At 52.7% G+C, this 21,294-nt stretch overlaps 1 protein-coding gene across 2 annotated transcripts in view; it reads left to right on the plus strand.

Annotated features, from left to right (window-relative positions):
• Positions 1–21,294, plus strand: part of DTX4 (deltex E3 ubiquitin ligase 4) — a 44,283-nt gene that overhangs the window by 14,413 nt on the left and 8,576 nt on the right. For both annotated transcript variants that reach the window (XM_024975938.2, XM_024975937.2), the window contains exons 3-8: positions 3,544–3,605; positions 4,224–4,385; positions 7,100–7,161; positions 8,358–8,510; positions 12,011–12,172; positions 20,858–20,947. In XM_024975938.2, the coding sequence (XP_024831706.1) occupies positions 3,544–3,605; positions 4,224–4,385; positions 7,100–7,161; positions 8,358–8,510; positions 12,011–12,172; positions 20,858–20,947 (691 nt within the window). The remainder of the gene's footprint in view (positions 1–3,543; positions 3,606–4,223; positions 4,386–7,099; positions 7,162–8,357; positions 8,511–12,010; positions 12,173–20,857; positions 20,948–21,294) is intronic.

Raw genomic sequence — 21,294 nt, forward strand, 5'->3', positions numbered from 1 at the left:
GGACTATTTCCTCCTTCACCAGACCAGGTAAACCTGCTGGTCCAGTTTGTGGGAACAAAGGTGGCTTTTGTCCTGCAGATTGCAGCTCCTTATCAGCCTGAGTGGGGGCCTCAAAGGTGGTGAGGGGGGTAGGCAGGTGCAGGGCTGGGCCGTGCCTGCCCCCCCACAGTGGGCATCCAGGGAGCAGGCCCTCCCGCACCTCCTGGAGAGGCTGGAGGGGAACCAGACCCGGTGTGGAACCCAGCAGGGAGACTGTCCCCAAGGTTGGGTCGTCAGATTCTGGAGTGGAGAATCATCAGGAAGTCTCTCCCCGCAGCCTCTCAGTTCAGTTTAGTTCAGGCGCTCAGTCCGACCCCGTGAATCACAGCACACCAGGCCTCCCTATCCATCACCAACTCCCGGAGTTCACCCAAACCCATGTCCATTGAATTGGTGATGCCATCCAACCATCTTATCCTCTGTCATCCCCTTCTCCTCCTGCCCCCAATCCCTCCCAGCATCAGGGTCTTTTCCAATGAGTCAACTCTTTGCATCAGGTGGCCAGAGTATTGGAGTTTCAGCTTCAGCATCAGTCCTTCCAATGAACACCCAGGACTGATCTCCTTCAGAATGGACTGGTTGGATCTCCTTGCAGTCCAAGGGACTCTCAAGAGTCTTCTCCAACACCACAGTTCAAAAGCATCAATTCTTTGGCACTCAGCTTTCTTTATAGTCCAACTCTCACATCCGTACGTGACCACTGGAAAAACCATAGCCTTGACTAGACGGACCTTTGTTGGCAAAGTAATGTCTCTGCTTTTTAGTATGCAGCCTCCTACCTAAGACTTCCACAGTTTTACAGATAAGGAAATGGAGGCTCAATAAAGTCGATGGACGTTGTGACCGGTGGGCTTCCCAGGTGGCGCTAGAGGTAAAGAACCCGCCTGCCAATGCAGGAGACGTGAGAGTCACGGGTTTGATCCCTGGGTAGGGAGGATCCCCTGGAGGAGGGCATGGCAACCCACTCCGGGATTCTTGCGTGGAGAATCCCGTGGACAGAGGAGCCTGGAGGGCTGCAGTCCATGGGGTTGCAGAGAGCCTGACACGCCTGAAGTGACTTAGCACGCGTGCGTGATCCTGGCGGGGTTGGGTCTTAAACCTGGTTTTTCGGACTCCCACCTGCTGTGCCACGCCTGGCCCTGTGGGCAGGTTACAGAGTCCGGAATCCAGTCTGTTCCTCTTTTTCTTGCTGACTTTCTTCTTCACTTTTTTTTTTCTTTAGTGTTTATTTGGCTGCACTGGTGGCTGCAGCCCTCAGCATCTTCTCGCTGCAGCGTGTGGAATATTCATTTGTAGCACGTGGGGTCTCGTTCCCGGACCAGGGATCGAACCCAGGCCCCCTTCACTGGGAGCTGGGGGTCTTAGCCACTGGACCACCAGGAAAGCCCCCTTGAGATTTTCTTTCATGTTGAATTCAGCTTCCCCTCCCCCGGCCCCAGTCAGGATTTGATTTATCTTGAAGCTGGTTTCTGAGGACAAGTGGCCTTCGGTGGCCTGTGGAGACACAAACACTCCTGCGTCTGTTATTCTCACATCCCCTCACAAGCCTGGTGCACGGTCACCATCCCCAGGAGGAGACAGAGACCCCAGAGGACTCCGCGTGGCGGAGGGCACGCCCATCCTCCCGGCTCGTGGGGTTCAGACGCACTAGCGCCCAGCCCAGCCTGCAGATGCCGTTCTGGCCTCGCCTCTCAGGGTGGATTTATTCCTTAGGCTCGCAGCTTCATGCTTTCTGTCTGCAGCACGGGGGTGTGATAAGAACCCTACAGACCCAGGAGCATGCATAGTGAGTGGCTGAGACCGTGGGCTCCAGAGCCAGATGGGCTGGCTTCAAACCCTTGGCTGTGTGGCCTCCCTGAAGCTAGCTTCCCATCTCTGTGCCCCAGCGCCCCTGCCTATGAAAACGGAGTTCATGACAATCACATCTCTCACATAGGTGGTTGGAAGGGTTGGATGGATGTGTCTATTCTGAGCATTCAGAATGGTGTCTGGAATCAAGCAGGCTGGACTCGTTAGTGATTTCAGCATGCAGATGAAAGGCTGTGTGGGCCACCGCTGTGTCCCCAGCATCCGAGAGAGTGTCCAGCACCAAGGGGGTCTCTATCGGGATGGGCATCGAAGCACATGAATGAAAAGTAAGCCAGCAAAATGCTCTTTCCCCTCCCCCCTGCTTTCCCAGCACCCTCTCTCGCACCCCCAGAGCAGAACTGCTGGCTTCTCTGGCAGTCTGGCCCCTGGAGTAGTCTGTGACCCAGGCCATCAGGATCTCCAGCCCACGTCCCCCACCCCAAGCCCAGCTGCAGAGGCCTGGGTAGCAGGGGTGGCGCAAGACCGAGCCCCATGCGCCCCGTAATTTTGTCCTCAGCCCCGTGGGAGGCCCCAACTTTCCTGGGCAGCGGGGCTGTCTCCAGGCTTGTCTCCAGCCTGGCTCAAGTTGCTGGAGAGAAGGACAAGGAAGGAGACTCTGCCTACTTGTCTGTGTTTCTCTGGGTAAAGAGGTGATGGTTTCCGCCTGTTGGGCCGGGGGTGGGTGCCCTCTGCCCACCTCTCAGCAGAAGCTCCTCCAAGTGCAGCTGGAACTTCTGATTCAGGCAAGGGGCTCTCCCTTCCAGAAGCTTCTGAGGTGACTATACCCTGTGGGTTTGAACTCTCTTCTTCTTCTTCTTTTTTTTTTTTTTTCATTTCATTGCTTCCACTGATACTCATGAAATGCCATATTCATGAAGTGTCAGGCTCTGAATGAGACAGCAATATTTGTCCTGATAGAGGGTAGATTTCGAGAGGGGAGATAAAAAGTAACAATTTATTTCAAAAGACCATAAGTGGGACTTCCCTGGTGGCCCGGTGGTTAGGACTTCACTGCCAGGATCCCAGGTTCAATCCCTGGTCAGGGAACTAAGATCCTGCAGGTCGACCAGTGTGGGCAAAAAGCAAAAAAGACCAAGGAAGAGGACTTGGCATCTCAGGGTTGGGTGGAGGGGTGGGTAGCCGTGTTAAATGAGATGGCCTCAGGGACATCGCTGAGTAGGGCACGTCGGAGCCCGTACTGAAGGATCTGTAGCAGGGAGCCAAGCAGGGGTCAGGTGGAAAAACACTTCAGGCAGAGGGAACCGCAGGTGCAAAGGCCCTGAGGCTGGGGTGTGCCCGGCCTGCAGGAGGGACAGTGACATCACTGGAGGAGATGAGTGACTCGGGGCAGACCAGGGAGACCAGGGAGCTGGTGGGGGGTGCTCGGGCGGGCTGTTCGGTGGCTCTACAGGGCGGGACAGGCCTCGCGGAACCTGAGGGAGCCCTGGTCCGTTCGGGGCTGTGAGGTTCTGAGTGGAGCTGTAATGTGCTCTGCTGGGGTTTGAAGGGCTCAGCTCTGGCTGTGGGCTGACTGCGGCTTTAGGAGGAGCACGTGGCTCCTGTAACAGGGGAACCCCTGACGCTCTGGGACTCCCAGCACTGTGGCCCTTTTCCCGCTTGTCGAAAGTGTGATGTGTCTGCTCTGTGCTTCTGCAGGGTCCCCACTGTCCCCGTGAAGAACCTGAGTGGGTCCAGCCCCGTCAACCCTGCGCTGGCAGGTAAGGAAGCCCCGGCCGAAGGGAGAAAAGGGGGAGACTAGGAGGGCCTTTGGGACGGACGCGCAAGCACTGAGTGCAGTGAAAGTCGCTCAGGCGTGTCCTTTGCGACCCCGTGGCCTGCACGGTCCGTGCTGGTCCATGATAAACGGACAAGTAACAAGGACCTACGGCAGGGCACAGCAGACTCAGCTCAGTGTCATGTCAGCCCGGGCGGGAGGGCAGTTTATAGCGGGATGGACGCATGGAAATGTAGTTCCCCTGAGACTGTCACCACATTGTTCATCCGCTGTACCCCAACACGAAATGAAAAGTTTAAGAACAAATAAAAAGAAGTTAAAAACAAGAAGAGCAAAAGCAACAGGTGTCATGGACGCTTGTAAAAAGAGAGAATCCTGGTGGTAACTGAGACAGACGAGGGCCTGAGGGGGTGGACGGGAAGGGCAGGAACAGTTTGGGCGAAGTGATTGCAAAACGCAAAGCTCACTGTGGAGAAGGGGGGATGGACGTGTTTCTGGGAGGATCTGTGTGGAGAAGGGGCGAGCGGGTTACTGGGAGGGGAGTGTGGAGCGCGCTGGGGGCTGACCCTCCGCCCTCCTCCCTGGTGCCCTTGTCTTCCAGGAATCACTGGGATCCTCATGAGCGCAGCAGGGCTGCCTGTGTGTCTCACCCGGCCACCAAAGCTGGTCCTTCACCCACCCCCCGTCAGCAAGAGCGAAATAAAATCCATCCCCGGGGTTTCCAACACAAGCCGCAAGACCACCAAGAAGCAAGCCAAGAAAGGTATCAGCCTCCTTGTCCAAAGGAGTCCTGGGGCGGGGGTGGTCACAGATTGGCTCCCAGCCCAGCTCTGTCTCCACCACGAGGATCACACCCGTGCCTTCTGTGCCCCGGTTTCTGCATCTGCTAAATGGGCTAACTAATCCCACTCTGAGGGTTACACCAAAGTGGATAGGTTTGGATCTGATGGAGACCCTTTGAGAAACAGAGAAATTCAGGGCAATAATACAGACACATGAAGATACAGCGTGTGACACAGAGAATACACACTAGAGAGATGGAGCGCCTCAGCATGGGAACCCGAACAGCCTGGATTCAGATCCCAACTTTGTGCCCTGCAAGTCACGAGACCCCAGGCTGCCTCAATTCTCTCCCCTTTACGATACACACAGCCGGTACCCAGCAGGTGTGTCCTGGAAGGCAGTGGAAGTCACTTCTCGTGTCCCTTGGGATACTCCAGAAGCTCTGGCTGCTTGACCCTCCTTCAAGAGCTCATCCCCTCCTCACAGTCCCACAGCTAAGAGTCAATATACCTGTGCCCCAAGGACCCAGCCTGACCTCTACAGCTGCTCTCTCTAGCTCTGGGGGGTGTGTGTGTGTGTGTATGTGTGTAGTGGCTAAGTCATGTCCAACTCTTTGTGGCCCCCTGGACTGGAGCCCGCCAGGTTCCTCTGTCCAGGGGATTTCCCAGGCAGGAATCCTGGAGTGGGTTGCCATTTCCTCCTCCAGGGGATCTTCCCGACCCAGGGATTGAGCCTGCATCTCCTGCTTTGGCAGGCAAATTCTTAACCACTGACACCACCTGGGAAACCCCTGGTCTCTAGTATCAATTTCTAAAGGATTCGACCGTCAGCCCTAAGCCCTCCCCTTGCAAACTGGTGAGGTTTCAGTGGGATCGTAAGCATGTTATAACTTATCTCAGCAAGCAAGAGGCTCTCAGTCGACAGAAGCTTAATTCTTGTTAGAGGAGCAGGGCAGCGGGGAGGGAGGGCGAGCAGGGCAGCGGGGAGGGAGGGCGAGCAGGCCAGCGGGGAGGGAGGGCGAGCAGGGCAGCGGGGAGGGAGGGCGAGCAGGCCAGCGGGGAGGGAGGGCGAGCAGGGCAGCGGGGAGGGAGGGCGAGCAGGCCAGCGGGGAGGGAGGGCGAGCAGGCCAGCGGGGAGGGAGGGCGAGCAGGCCAGCGGGGAGGGAGGGCGAGCAGGCCAGCGGGGAGGGAGGGCGAGCAGGCCAGCGGGGAGGGAGGGCGAGCAGGGCAGCGGGGAGGGAGGGCGAGCAGGCCAGCGGGGAGGGAGGGCGAGCAGGCCAGCGGGGAGGGAGGGCGAGCAGGCCAGCGGGGAGGGAGGGCGAGCAGGGCAGCGGGGAGGGAGGGCGAGCAGGCCAGCGGGGAGGGAGGGCGAGCAGGGCAGCGGGGAGGGAGGGCGAGCAGGGCAGCGGGGAGGGAGGGCGAGCAGGGCAGCGGGGAGGGAGGGCGAGCAGGCCAGCGGGGAGGGAGGGCGAGCAGGCCAGCGGGGAGGGAGGGCGAGCAGGGCAGCGGGCGAGCAGGGCAGCGGGGAGGGAGGGCGAGCAGGGCAGCGAGGAGGGAGGGCGAGCAGGGCAGCGGGGAGGGAGGGCGAGCAGGCCAGCGGGGAGGGAGGGCGAGCAGGGCAGCGGGGAGGGAGGGCGAGCAGGCCAGCGGGGAGGGAGGGCGAGCAGGCCAGCGGGGAGGGAGGGCCTGCGCCACAGCTTTTGGACGCTGGAGGCTCCACTTCGTGAAACGCTTGTCCTACTTTTCCAGTCTATCGACGCTTCTCTGCTTGAATGAACTCGCTCATCTTCCTGGCGGTCTCATAGGAAATGATGGGATTTTGCGCTTTCCCATTCTTCCTGTTATTATTAATAGCACTTACTTGACTCTTAGCAGGCTAAGTGCCACAGGGCTTTAGGTCCATTTAATTGTATGTCGTTTAATTGTCCAAGCGCCCCTCTGGGCAGGTGCTGTTGTTCTTGCCCACTGTCTAGGCGAGAAACAGAAGCTCAGAGAAGGTCAGGGAGTCGCCAAGGAGGCTCCAGCCCTTTATTCCTCCCTGCCCCTTGGCAAGGCTGTCTCCTGCCAACCCCTGCTTTTAGTCCTGGCTGCCTCCTAGGGGCCTGGCTGCCCCTCCCCCGAAATCCCAGAGTCACTGCCCCCGCCAGGATGCATCATCCTCTCCCTACTGCTGGGCAGCGACCGCACCGTCAACAGGAGGAAGGCTGGCAGAAACTGAGGTCGTCAAGTCCCGGTTTCCCGTAAAAATGATGGCGCTTTGACGCCAGGTTACAGATCAAGACGGTCCTTAGCACATTGGGAAGGGAATGCCGTAAACTGGCCCAATGTCTTAAGACGTGAAACTGTTTACAGAGAGTTTTCATTACTGTTAGCCCGGTGCAGCCTTTGGGCAGGTCCAGGCTCTTTGACGTTGGGGAAGGGAAGCCTGCTGGCCCGTGCCAGTGAAAAAGTGGGCTTGTTGCGATTAGGCAGGCCAGTGTCGGGGAGGTGATGGCAGGAGATGAGGCGAACTTAAACACCCCCCTCCTCAGACCACCTGGCTCCCGCATCCACCCCGTGTCCCCTTTGCATCCTTAAATCCAACTGCGCGGTGGTTCCTTGTCTTTTCTGAAAGCTCTGAGCCTGGCTGACAATGCCCCCCTCTCTGGCATGTCCAGCTTGTCTTGGTGGCCCCCTGATCATCCTGTCCCCACAGGGAAAACCCCAGAAGAAGTGCTGAAGAAGTATCTGCAGAAAGTCCGGCATCCGCCAGACGAGGTGAGTCCAGGGCTGGCGGTGGGTGGGGGGATTCACCCTCCCCACCCCCCAGTCATCTCCCCAGCCAGATTTCTGCAGGACGCAGCTGGCACTGCTTTCTGGGTCCCGACCAACTCAGAGCTGGTCGGAGTGGATGTTTTGGGCCACAGCTGTGGCTTAACTTCTCACACCTGCCTGTTCAGCAAACTGCTGACTGGTGCTCAACTGTCTTACCGTGAATTTAAGCAAGGTGGTGTGATAAGCTATGGGAACCGACTTAAAAATGGGCTTGATGGTGATCAGAGATTCTCAACCAGAGGCGATTTTACAGAACTGGAGGGAAGAGGAGACGCTGGTGGCATCCAGCAGGCCAAGGCCAAAGATGCTGCTAAACCCACCACCTTGCTCAGGAGGGCCCGGGACAGCACCCGCAGCGAAGAACTGTTTTTGTTCAGTCGCTGAGTCACGCCTGACTCTTTGCGGCCATGTGGACTGGAGCCTGCCAGGCTCCCCTGTCCTCCACTGTCTCCCGGAGTTTGCTCAGAGTCGTGTCCACTGAGTTGGCCATGCGATCTATCTGACGTCTCTTCTCTGCCGCCTCCTCCTTTGTTCTAGACCAGGGGCTCTGGAACACAGGGCTTCGGTGGTTGCCGTGTGTGGGCTTAGTTGCCCTGCAGCGTATGGAATCTTTCTGGACCAGGGATGAAACCCGTGTCCCCTTCGTTAGCAGGTGGACTGTTAACCACCGGACCAGCAGGGAAGTCCTCAGCAAAGAATTATCCAGCCCCAAATGTTGAAACATGCTGCAGCCTCTCCAGGGCACTTCAAATACAGTTCCTTTACAAATGTCCACTTAAATAAGTAAACGGTCAGTGGGTCAAATCAGCAAGGGTTGGTTTCCTGCACAGACCTCTGAGGGATCCCACGGAGGGATAGTCACAGCCCCCAAGGAGGGGCTATCATTCTGTTTGGCAGCCTAAATTAACATGTATCACCATCAGGAATTAGTTCAAGAGTTACTCTGCTGTGCCAAAGAAGACAGAATTCTGTCTAGATTCCCAGTGGCGCGTGTTCCCCTGTTTGTGGGCTTTCTGGAGGAGCAGCAGCAGCAGCCTGCTTGGCAGCTGAGATCATGCTGGAAGACCGTGGAGGTGCTGTGGCCTCCCAGGCTGAGTGGGAACTGACGGTCTTTCTCCTCTGCCCCTTTCTGCCCCCAGGACTGCACCATCTGCATGGAGCGCCTCACGGCCCCATCCGGCTACAAGGGCCCCCAGCCCACGGTCAAGCCGGACCTGGTGGGCAAGCTGTCCCGGTGTGGCCACGTCTACCACGTCTATTGCTTGGTGGCCATGTACAACAATGGCAACAAGGTGGGTGCCAGCTCAGGGGGTGCCACCACCTCCCAGGCAGCACCCAAGCCTGGAGGCCTTATTGGAGTGGCACCCAGGTGCTTTGGGGGGTCTTAGAGGCACCCCCAGGCTTCCCTGGTGGCTCAACGGTGAAGAATCCACGTGCAATGCAGAAGACGCGGGCTTAATCCCTGGGTGGGGAAGATCCCTGGAGGAGGGCATGGCAACCACTCCAGTATTCTTGCCTGGAGAGTCCCATGGACAGGGGAGTCTGCCGGGCTAAGGGCCTCAGGGTCACAAAGAGTCAGACACGACTGAAGCGACTGAGCGTGTGAGCAGGGGCAGCCCAGAGGAGCAGGAGTGATGATCTTGGTTGTTCTCAGCCTCATCAGTTTTCCCCAAAATTACTATGTTGGCAAAATCTGTCTGCACCTCCCTTTTGGGCTATGCTGCCTACCTTCCCAGAGCTTCCCTGGTGGCTCAGTGGGAAGGAACCCACCTGCCAATGCAGGAGACTCAAGTTCCATCCCTGGGTCAGGAATATCCCCTGGAGAAGGATAATAGCAGCCCACTCTAGTATTCTTACTGGGATAATCCCATGGACAGAGGAGCCTGGTGGGCTACAGTCCACGAGGTCACAAAAGAGTTGGACAGGACTGAATGGCTAAACAACAACCACCAACCCAACTCCTCCCAGTGTCTACACTGTGTGGTGGTCTGAGAGGTGTAGACGTCTGTCCCTGAGGGTTTGGAAGGGAGTTTTCTACAGTGACCGACCCATGGTGAGTGTCCATCGTGCTGGCACAGGACTCCCCAGTGACCCTTCCTTCTCCCTGGCCTCGTGCTTCTCAGTCACATTCATGTTCTTTGGGCGCCTTTCATTGTCCTTTCAAAAGCACTAAAGGTTTTGTCAAAGGATGGCTGGAAAGCCCTTAAGGTCAACTGTTGGAAAGGAGGGCTGTGTGATCTTGTCTTACCCACCAATGATAGTGGAGTGGCGGTCCCCCATTAGAGCTGGCTTCCAGGAACCTGGATGTGCCCTCAGATGATAAGTCTCTCCACACAGCGCCTAAAATGAAAGTGAAGTCACTCAGTCATGTGCAACTCTTTGCGACCCCATGGACTGTAGCCTACCAGGTTCCTCCGTCCATGGGATTTTCCAGGCAAGAATACTGGAGTAGGTTGCCATTTCCTTCTCCAGGAGATCTCCCCAACCCAGGGATTGAACCTGGGTCTCCCGCATTGTAAGCAGATGCATTACCATCTGAGCCACCAGTGCCTAAAGCCCTTGGCTTTTCTCATGTTCTGTCCCAGGCCTGGGTCACCTTGACCCCATCTATGGGATTCCGAATTCTCATTTCTCCAGGCCCAGCTGGGATTGCATCAGAGTCTGGGATTTTTGTGATATCCTCCCACCACTTATTCATCCAAAAGTATGTCTGGCCTTCAGGGGCTGCCCTGTCCTTATCCTGCTTGAGGAAAAGAGTAAAGGCGGCCTACCCAAGTGCAAACCCTGGCTGAGGAGCCAAAGGACTGCGGGCAGCAAGATTTTCAATCTCTCTGAGATTTCATTTCCCATCTGGAAAATGGAAATAGAACAATCCCTACTTCCTAACATGATGAAAGTGAGAAGAAAAAGGGAAAGGGGCTCCCCTGGTGGCTCAGACGGTAAAGAATCTGCCTGCAATGCAGGTAGACCTGGGTTCGATCCCTGGGTCGGGAAGATTCCCTTGAGAAGGGAAAGGCTACCCACACCAGTATCCTTGCCTGGAGAACCCTCTATGGACAGAGGAGCCTGGCAGGCTGCTGTCTGTAGGGTCACAAGGAGTCCAGCGTGACTGAGCGACTAACACTTTCAACCCTTTTTATTCAAATTGACACCTCTGTACTATGACAATTTTTTTTTCTTCATCCTAATGTAGTCCTATGGTTGAAATTCCCACAGTGCCAATGTCGGGATCTTTCTGTGTCTCAGAGAGCTCAGTTATTGATGGATGCTGTGTGTCTGGATTCCCTGCTCAGTTTCCTGACACTACAATAAAAACTTTCAGCAGGATTCAGCCTTTGAAGAGGTTATTTCGGATTTAAAGGGGTTTCTTAGCACCTTCGTTCTCCTTTTGATAACTGCATATAAGAATAATCTCGTACCTTTGCGTTTATTTCCATGGTGCTTCAAAAAGGGTGCGGACACGATCTTTTATCCTCTTTCGCACTTACACTTTGAAGTATGCCTTTTTTATTCTCTTTAAAAGGGGTGAGAAGGGCCCAGAGAGAAATGGGGTGATTCATCCAAGGTCATGCAGCAAGTTAAGACCAGAGCAGAGAGTGGAACCCTGACCTTGGCTTCCCACCCTTTGATCACACGAACACAAGCTGAATGCAAGCTGTTTCTTTAAATGAGTGGAGTTGGGGTTAAAGTGTCCTTAAATAGCCCCGCAGTGAGTTCCAGTCTTCCCCGAGGAGACCCGGATGTCCTGGAGAGCTCTGGTCCCAGCTGCGTGACAGCACTTTGTACACACGTCACTCTCTGCCCACTCACAGGCTCCTCCTCACCCCCTGTCTGTTTTCAAGCCTGGGAATAGGGTTTACTGTCCAGGCTCTACCCCAAGACGGCACTTCATGAGGTCCTGCTGTGAAACCAGGACTCCTCACCTCATTGAATCCAGAGTCCCCCCGCCATTGCCCCAACAGAACTCTGAAAGTGGAAGTGTTAGTTGCTCAGTCACCTGGGAAGCCCCCCAGAGCCCTGATGAGCAGGGTAAATCCTGGTCTCCTTCTTAAGGATGATGCTACTGCTGCTAAGTTGCTTCAGTCATGTCCGACTCTGTGCAACCCCATAGACGGCAGCCCACCAGGCTCCTCCGTCCCTAGGATTCTCCAGGCAAGAATACTGGAGTGGGTTGCCATTTCCTTCTCCAATGCATGCTAAGTCGCTTGAGTAGTGTCCAACTCTGTGCGACCCCATGGACAGCAGCCCACTAGGCTCCCCTGTCCAGGAGATTCTCCAGGCAAGAACACTGGAGTGGGTTGCCATTTCCTTCTCCCTCTTAAGGATGAGGTCTTTCATATATGTCCCCAAGCACGGAGCCCAGTGCTGGATTGGAGTGTTCCTCCTGTTGCTCTGGAGAAAACTTCAGCGTTCAGTAGCCCTGATAGCAGGCAGGGGAGCAGCTAAGATCTAGTACTGGCGTGGGTGCATTTTGCCCCTGACCCCAACTTCTTGGGGCTTCCCTGGTGACTCAGACAGTGAAGAATCTGCCTGCAATGCAGGAAACCTGGGTTCCATCCCTGGATCGGGAAGATCCCCTGGAGAAGGGCATGGCAACCCACTCGTCTTCTTGCCTGGAGAATCCCATGGACAGAGGAGCCTGGCAGGCTACTGTCCCTGGGGTCACAAAAAGTTGGACATGACAGAGTGACTAACACACCAGCCCTTTATCTCTGGTACCTTTTGAGATTGGGTGGGGTGGTCCTGACCAAACCTGTTTCCCACACTGGAAGTTCGGGCCTTGTCTCTTCAGGATGGGAGTTTGCAGTGTCCGACCTGTAAGACCATTTACGGGGTGAAGACAGGCACCCAGCCTCCAGGGAAGATGGAGTACCACGTCATTCCCCACTCCCTGCCTGGCCACCCGGACTGCAGAACCATCCGGATCATCTACAGCATCCCCCCCGGCATCCAGGTCAGCCCGCCCTTGACCATTGGCTTTTATGACTTCATATTTAAATGTTTGCAGGTCCATGTTTGTCTTTAGGCCACTTAGGCTGCTGTAACCAAGGAAAAACACAGAATGTGTTCATGTCTAACCCAACTTCCTGTACACCTGAAACTCACACCACATGGTTGATCAGCTATTCCCTGGGGCTCAGCAGTAAAGAATCTGCCTGTAGTGTAGGAGCCAAAGGAGACCCCAGTTTGAGCCCTGGGTTGGGAAGGTGCTCTGGAAGAAGGCACGGCACCCCACTCCAGTATCCTTGCCTGGAGAATCCCATGGACAGAGGAGCCTGGCGGGCTACAGTCCCGGGGGTCACAAAGAGTCGGACATGACTGAGGTGACTCAGCACACACACACCAATGAAAAATTTTAAAAGGGAACAAAAAACACAGACTTTAAAAAAAAATGATTGGTGTGCAGTTGATTTCCCATCTTGTGTTAGTGTCAGGTGTACAACAAAGTGATTCAGTTGTTGCTGTTGTTCAGTCGCTCAGTTGTGTCTGACTCTTCGTGACCCCATGAACCGCAGCACACCAGGCCTCCCTGCCCATCACCAACCCCCAGAGTTTACTCAAACTCATGTCCATTGAATCAGTGACGCCATCCAACCATCTCATCCTCTGTCGTCCCCTTCTCCTCCTGCCTTCAATCTTTCCCAGCATCAGGGTCTTTTCAAATGAGTCGGCCCTTTGCATCAGGTGGCCAAAGTATTGGAGTCTCAGCTTCAACATCAGTCCTTCCAATGAACAGCCAGGACTGATATCCTTTAGGATGGACTGGTTGGATCTCCTCGCAGTCCAAGGACTCTGAAGAGTCTTCTCCAACATGACAGTTCAAAAGCATCAATTCTTTGGCACTCAGCCTTCTTTATGGTATGGACCTAACAGAAGCAGAAGATGTTAAGAAGAGGTGGCAAGAATACACAGAATACACAGAAGAACTGTACAAAAAAGATCTTCACAACCCAGGTAATCATGGTGGTGTGATCACTCACCTAGAGCCAGACATCCTGGAATGTGAAGTCAAGTGGACCTTAGAAAGCATCACTATGAACAAAGCTAGTGGAGGTGATGGAATTCCAGTTGAGCTGTTTCAAATCCTGGAAGATGATGCTTTGAAAGTGCTGCACTCAATTTGCCAGCAAATTTGGAAAACTCAGCAGTGGCCACAGGACTGGAAAAGGTCAGTTTTCATTCCAATCCCAAAGAAAGGCAATGCCAAAGAATGCTCAAACTACCGCACAATTGCACTCATCTCACATGCTAGTAAAGTAATGCTCAAAATTCTCCAAGCCAGGCTTCAGCAATACATGAACTATGAATTTCCAGATGTTCAAGCTGGTTTTAAAAAAGGCAGAGGAACCAGAGACCAAATTGACAACATCCACTGGATCATGGTAAAAGCAAGAGAGTTCCAGAAAAACATCTATTTCTGCTTTCTTGACTATGCCAAAGCCTTTGACTGTGTGGATCACAATAAACTGTGGAAAATTCTGAAAGAGACGGGAATACCAGGCCACCTGACCTGCCTCTTGAGAAATTTGTATGCAGACCAGGAAGCAACAGTTAGAACTGGCCATGGAACAACAGACTGGTTCCAAATAGGAAAAGGAGTACATCAAGGCTGTATATTGTCACCCTGCTTATTTAACTTCTATGCAGAGTACATCATGAGAAACACTGGGCTGGAGGAAGCACAAGCTGGAATCAAGATTTCTGGGAGAAATGTCAATAACCTCAGATATGCAGATGACACCACCCTTATGGCAGAAAGTGAAGAGGAACTAAAAGCCTCTTGATGAAGGTGAAAGAGGAGAGTGAAAAAGTTGGCTTAAAACTCAACATTCAGAAAACGAAGATCATGGCATCTGGTCCCATCACTTCATGGCAAATAGATGGGGAAACAGTGGAAACAGTGTCAGACTTTATTTTTTGGGGCTCCAAAATCACTGCAGATGGTGATTGCAACCATGAAATTAAAAGACACTTACTCCTTGGAAGGAAAGTTATGACCAACCTAGATATCATATTCAAAAGCAGAGACATTACTTTGCCAACAAAGGTCCATCTAGTCAAGGCTATGGTTTTTCCAGTGGTCATGTATAGATGTGAGAGTTGGACTGTGAAGAAAGCTGAGTGCCGAAGAATTGATGCTTTTGAACTGTGGTGTTGGAGAAGACTCTTGAGAGTCCCTTGGACTGCAAGGAGATCCAACCAGACCATTGTGAAGGAGATGAGCCCTGGGATTTCTTTGGAAGGAATGATGCTAAAGCTGAAACTCCAGTACTTTGGCCACCTCATGTGAAGAGGTGACTCATTGGAAAAGACTCTGATGCTGGGAGGGATTGGGGGCAGGAGGAGAAGGGGACGCCAGAGGATGAGATGGCTGGATGGCATCACTGACTTGATGGACATGAGTCTGAGTGAACTCTGGGAGTTGGTGATGGACAGGGAGGCCTGGCATGCTGCGGTTCATGGGGTCGCAAAGAGTCGGACACAACTGAGTGACTAAACTGAACTGAACTTCTTTATGGTCCAACTGTCACATCCATACATGACTACTGGAAAAACCATAGCTTTGACTAGATGGACCTTTGTTGACAAAAATGATGTCTCTGCTTTTTAATATGCTGTCTAGGTTGGTCATAAGTTTCCTTCCAAGGAGTAAGTGTCTTTTAATTTCATGGTTGCAGTTATACATATATATATATATATACATCTCCTCTCTTTTTAAAATTATTTTCCCATACAGGTCATTGCAGAGTGCTGAGTAGAATTCCCTGGGCTGTACAGTAGTTCCTTATTAGTTATCTGTTTTATATATAGTGGTGCATCTATGTCATTCTTCATACTTGTGGAGGCTGAGACGTTCAAGATCAAAGTGCTAGCAGACTCGGGGTCTGGTGAAAGCCTCTTCCTGGTTCGTGGACCACCCTCTCCCTGCGTCCCAGCGTGATAGCAGTGAGAGAGCTGTCTAGTGTCTGCTTTATAAGGGTGCTAACCCCGGTCATCAGAGAAGGAAACAGCAACCCACTCCAGTCTTCTTGCCTGGGGAATCCCATGGACAGAGGAGTCTGGTAGGTTACAGTCCATGGAATCGCAAAAGTCGGACATGACTGAGAGATTAACACACACACACACACACACACACACACACACGACCCCATTCATAATGGCTTCACCTAATCGCCCACACAGAACACTCCCACCTCCTAATACCATCACATTGGGGGTGAGATTTCAACATATTAATTTTGGTGGGAACCCAGACTTTCAATCTATAGCTTTTTGCCCCTGGCCTCTGAAAATTTGTGTCCTTCCTACCCACAAAATACATTCATTCCATCCCAGTTCAGTTCAGTTCATTTGCTCAGTCATGTCCAACTCTTTGCAACCCCATGTCGCAGCACGCCAGGCCTCCCTGTCCATCATCAACTCCTGGAGTTCACTCAGACTCACATCCATCGAGTCGGTGATGCCATCCAGCCATCTCATCCTCTGTCGTCCCCTTCTCCTCCTGCCCCCAATCCCTCCCAGCATCAGAGTCTTTTCCAATGAGTCACCTCTTCACATGAGGTGGCCAAAGTACTGGAGTTTCAGCTTTAGCATCAGTCCTTCCAAAGAACACCCAGAACTGATCTCCTTTAGAATGGACTGGTTGGATCTCCTTGCAGCCCAAGGGACTCTCAAGAGTCTTCTCCAACACCACAGTTCAAAAGCATCAATTCTTCGGCACTCAGCTTTCTTCACAGTCCAACTCTCCCATCCCAGTAGTCCTCAAAGTCTTCGCACAATCCAGCACCCACTGTAATTCTTTTTTTAAAGTATTTATTTGTTTATTTGGCTGCTCCGGGTCTTCCTTGGGGCATATGGGATCTAGTTCCCTGACGTGGGATCTGGTTCCCTGACCAGGGATTGAACTCAGGTCCCCTGCTTTGGTAGTACAGTCTTAGCCCCAAGACCGCCAGGGAAGGGCTCCAGCATGCACTTTAAAATCTAGGTCCAAAGTCTTTTAAAATAGCATCTAAACCAGAGCGAGATGAGACTGAAGGTATAGTTCCTCCTGAGGCCACTTCATCTCCAGCTGCGAACCTGTGAAAGCAAACAATTTACGTGGTAGAGTCTCATCAGACACCGAGTCTGCCCACACCTTGGTCTTAAACTCCCCAGCCTCAGGAACTGTGAAAAAAGAATTCCTGTTGTTTTTGCTGTCATTCTGTTAGAGCAGCCTGAGCTGCTAAGACGATGTTACCCTGTGGAAAGTCTCCTTCCCACTCTGGGGCCCCTCCATCCAGTCTCCCCCTCCCCCCTCACCACCGCTGTCCTTACTTTCTTATGCGTCCTTCCAGGGTTCTTTGTGCATTTGCAACAAAGATTCTTCCACTCCTCCCAGCTTCACACAAAGGGTGACGTATCAGCCACATTGTTCTGCATGCTGTATTTTCAACGCACAATATAGTGTGTAGATCTTCCCATGTCCATAGAAAGAGAACTTCCGCATTCGTGCTTAGCTTTGCATAATCATCCCTTGTATAAAGGGGCTATAATTTGTATTCAGCAGTCTCCATGTGATGGGCGTATGCATTGTTTCCAACCTTTTGCTTTAACAAATAATGCCATAATGAATAACCTCTCATGCCTGTGAGTATCTCCATAGAATAATTTTCTAAAGTGGAATCTTTTTTGTCAGACGGTATTTGCATGTGTAAGTTGATAGTCCTTGACTTTTGTGGGCGTGTCTTTCTTCTTGTGAGTCTTCTAAAGACAGCCCATAGGAAGAAACTGAACAATTTCCCAGTCAGTAAATACAAATGTGGGGTTTCCCAGGTGGCTTAGTGGTAAAGATTCCACCTGCTAGTGCAGGAGATGTGGGTTTGATTCCTGGTCCAGGAAGATCCCCTGGAGAAGGAAATGGCAACCCACTCCAGTGTTCTTGCCTGGAGAATCCCATGGACAGAGGAGCCTGGCAGGCCACAGTCCACGGGGTCTCAAAGAGTTGGACACGACTGAGCGACTGAACAACAACAGATACAAATGGGTCCCTTCCTTCATAATTGAAGCTTTTTCTAAATGTTCTAGGGGGCTCCCTGGATTCCTTTATTTACCAAATATTTATTAGTTTACCCTCCTCTCCTCCTTCCTCCTCGCCTTCCTCCCTTTTGTCTTTTATTTAACAAATATCTGAGAGTCAATTGTAAGCCAAACTAGGTGCTAGAGGAAGAATGGTGAGTGACACAGACACAATCTTTACTCCTCCGAAGTCCCCATTCTAGTGGGACTGGGAAGAAATAAAACAGGGAAACCTAACAGCCTGCAGAAGAACTGAATAAAAAACACGGTTCTTCTTTGAAGGAGTTAGCAACCAGTCAAGAAGAAATAGGTACACGTCACTGAGCTCTAGAGTAAAAACCGATGGGCACCGTTGATACAAGCCGTGGGAAGCAGGGTGGGACAGGCACAGGGGCAAGACAAGGACTTCAGCGTCTGATGGGCCCGGTTCTGACCCTTGGCTGATGTCCTCCTTCGCAGGGGATTTTGGACCTTGACCGCTAGACTCCCCTGAGCCCTGTTTCTTTATCTGCACAACCATGAAGCCAATATGCAGGGGTTTTGTAAAGATGGGTGATAATGTTTGTGTGTGCATATGAGGGTCCCGGGCACAGGACCAAGGTGCTCAGTACCTGGCCCCCATCATTTTTGAGCATCCTACTTGTCAGGGCAAGGAAGGGGGCCTATGTCTGTCTGTCTGTCTGGGACAGTCAGAGGAGCCTTTCTGGGGCAGGGCCCTCAGTAGTAGAGCAAAGACATGAAGAAATGGAAGAGAAAGTTTTTAGCATTTTATTATTTCTTTGACTTTTTAGTTTATACTGGGATATAGAAAGTGAAAGTGAAAGTTGCTCAGTCCTGTCCAATTCTTTGCGACCCCATGGACTATCCATGGAGTTCTCCAGGCCAGAATGCTGGAGTAGGTGGCCTTTCCATTCTTCAGGGGATCTTCCCAACCCAGGGATCGAACCTAGGTCTCCCGAATTGCAGGCAGACTCTTTACCAGGTGAGCCACAAGGGAAACCCGTACCGGGAAATAACAGATGAACAATGCTGTGATTGTTGCTGGTGAACAGCAAAGGGACTCAGCCATACATGTACATGTATCCATTCTCCCCTCCCATCCAGGCTGCCACATAACATTGAACAGAGCTGCATGTGCTGTCCCTTTTAAATACAGCAGCGTGTGCATGTCCATCCCAGACTCCCTAGCTAGCCCTTCCCTCCATCCCTCCCCGCTGGCGACCATAAAGGGGAACGTTTTTTAGTTGGCAGGCACAGCGGAGTTTCAGAGGAGAGACAGGAGGGCTATAGGAGGCCCGTAAAGAAGTTTAATCTGGGTTGAGTTGCCCGACTGGTGGAGAGGAGGAGGGAGCAGGCGGTTGGGGGAAGACAGTGACCTGGTCTGGGGAGGCCCTGACCATTGTGGCGGGGACCGCTGACTCTCCTCGGCAGGCTGGGGGCACGGCTGGTCCTTGAAGGTCATTGGGCGGGTGGCTAGGATCATGGGAGGTCACGTGGTTGGGATGATGCTTTAGCAAAGCCAGTCTAGCCAGAGTCGAGATGACCTTACCACCCCATTAGGGGACCACTGCTTCCAGCAGTGACCCCAGGAGGACTCTGGACCAGGGCAATGCCATTGGATGTGAGGACAAATGAGACTTCAGGGATGACTCTAGGGCTGCTGAGGGCGCAATGGGGAAATGAATGGAAATATGGGAATCCCAAGAAACAGCCTGCGGACTTGGTGGAAAGCAGGACAGACTGCAGGGGGCAAAGTTTGGGGTGGGGAAACCACTTGGGAGGATGCAGTGTTTTTCCAGGCTTCAGGACTAGAGGGTAGAGATCCCGCATGAGGGTCCAGAGGTGCCCACCTGCCGCCCCTGTAGGCACCACGGCTCCCCCAAGAAAGCCCAGGCTTGTGTCGAAGGGCATGCATCTGGGCACTGTCCTGACAGGTGGTCCATAGACCTCCCCCGAGAGTCAGTGCCTGTATCCTCCATGCCATGTCCATCCCTGGAGACTCCAAGGGCCACGCGGGCTTGGGCTGTCATGCGAAGTGAGGACCTGTAAGCTCTGCCTTCCCTGCAGGGGACGATTCTTTGGGGGAGAAGCTGTGAGTGGGCCCAGGGCAAGTCGTGACTGCTGAGCTTAGCTGGTGCTAGGCAGGCTTCTGCACTGGCCACATGACAGAGACATCCTGGGCGGGAGAGGGGAGTGGAGCCACAGTCAGAATCGGCACCAGTCATCCAGCCTGGCTTAGAAACAGCCTTGGCTGCGGGAATGTTGTCAACGTGCTTTCACATGAACATGAAATTCAGAAACTTCCGGTCCCGCGTCTCCCAGAAGACACTGCCGCCTCTTTCCGATCCCTGTACTCTCTCCTTCCCTGAGGCCTCATTGGACTCCTGCTGCTCAGTTTGCAAAATCATAGACAGTCTGAACCATGGGATTCATTTTTGTTTTAATCACATAATTTTTAAATTGTTTTGGAACTGTCATGTTAGTAAGGGAAAACGGGAAATCTGTGTTTTTTCTTGCAGTTTGGTTACGACTCATTCGCTCACTCATTCACTTGTTCAGCCGGGAGATAGTTGCTGGTCTCCTGTGTGAGAGCTTGTGCCAGGAGTGGTGTGGAATCATCCATACTCTATTGGCTTTGTCTAGAAGGGATTTTAAAACAGGGTTTCATACCCTCTGAGGAGGGACCGGGCTGCTCAGAAATGATACACAAGCACGTGGGTGTAGAGGAGAAATATGTGTATTGATACTGGGAGGAAATCCCTCATTTTTCATGAGCTTCTCATACAGGCCAGTAGATTGTTCTGAACCCTGATTAGGAAGACTGGCTTTTGGCTAAACTCTGCTTCAGTTTCTTTCTCACCTGGTGGCCTGAGACGGCTTGTTTCACAGGGGTGTTGGGTGGTGACAGTTGAAATCTTAGGAGATTTTTAGTCATGCAGATGCCAAGGCATGTCGTTCAATAAGGAAACAGACCGACACCCGTGAGGACCGAGGAGAAAATCCCCAAGAGTCATTCAGATCATTCTGATCTCTCGGCTCTTGGCTCAGAGCTCAGAAGCACGTGGGTCATTCTGAGCAGTTCAGCAGTTCAACAATCCAGAGTACAAGCCAGGAAACCTGGGCTGAGGTTCTGGCAAAGCTGTTAATGCTACGGAAGTTATTTAACCTCTGGGGCTGCAGTTCTCCTCTTTTGTGAAACAAAAGAGCCGGAAGAGATGCTGACCAAGGTGATATAAACAGCTCCCGGGCTCTGAGAGTGCGCCAGGCTCACCTAACATCACGTCCTACAAAGTGAGCATTGCACGTCTTCCCTCCTTGAGGCCTGGGTCACCGACAGCCTCTGAGATGGCAGCTCCGGCTCACACAGCTGGGAGGCCCCCACTCTGAGTCCTGACCTGGGTCCAAGGACCCCGGTATGTGTTAAACCACCGCCCCATCGCTCCTTGGGTCTGTTCTCTGTCTAGACCCGATGGCTATTATTATATGGATAATAATATTTGGATCCATCAGTATTTGGATCAATCACAACCCTTATCTGAAACACTTTTAAAAATGCTCTTTGCTTTCTTTTTGCTGCTTTCAGGGGCCGGAACACCCAAATCCTGGGAAAAGCTTCAGCGCCCGTGGCTTCCCTCGACATTGTTACCTCCCGGACAGCGAGAAAGGGAGAAAGGTGAGGGCAGGTGTCGGCGTCCCGGCCCCAGCTCTGCTCCCAGTGGTGCTGAGCAGAACTGGGTCTCTTAGCTCTAGATGCCTGTGTAATCAAGTCACCATAGAGAGACTTCTCTGATGGTCCAGTGTCAAAACTCTGCCTTCCCATGCAAGGGTGCAGGTTCGATTCCTGGTTGGGGAACTAAGATCCCTGACGCCTTGCAGCCAAGTCACCAAAATGAAAACAGAAGCAATATTGTAACAGATTCAATAAAGACTTTACAAATGGTCTGGGTCCAAAAAAAAAAAAAATGTCCCAAGTCATAGTGGAGTTAGCTAAAGGAGCGAAGAGATATGACTACAATTTTG

This window comes from Bos taurus, chromosome 15 (assembly GCF_002263795.3).
Source record: "Bos taurus isolate L1 Dominette 01449 registration number 42190680 breed Hereford chromosome 15, ARS-UCD2.0, whole genome shotgun sequence".
NCBI lineage: Eukaryota > Metazoa > Chordata > Mammalia > Artiodactyla > Bovidae > Bos > Bos taurus.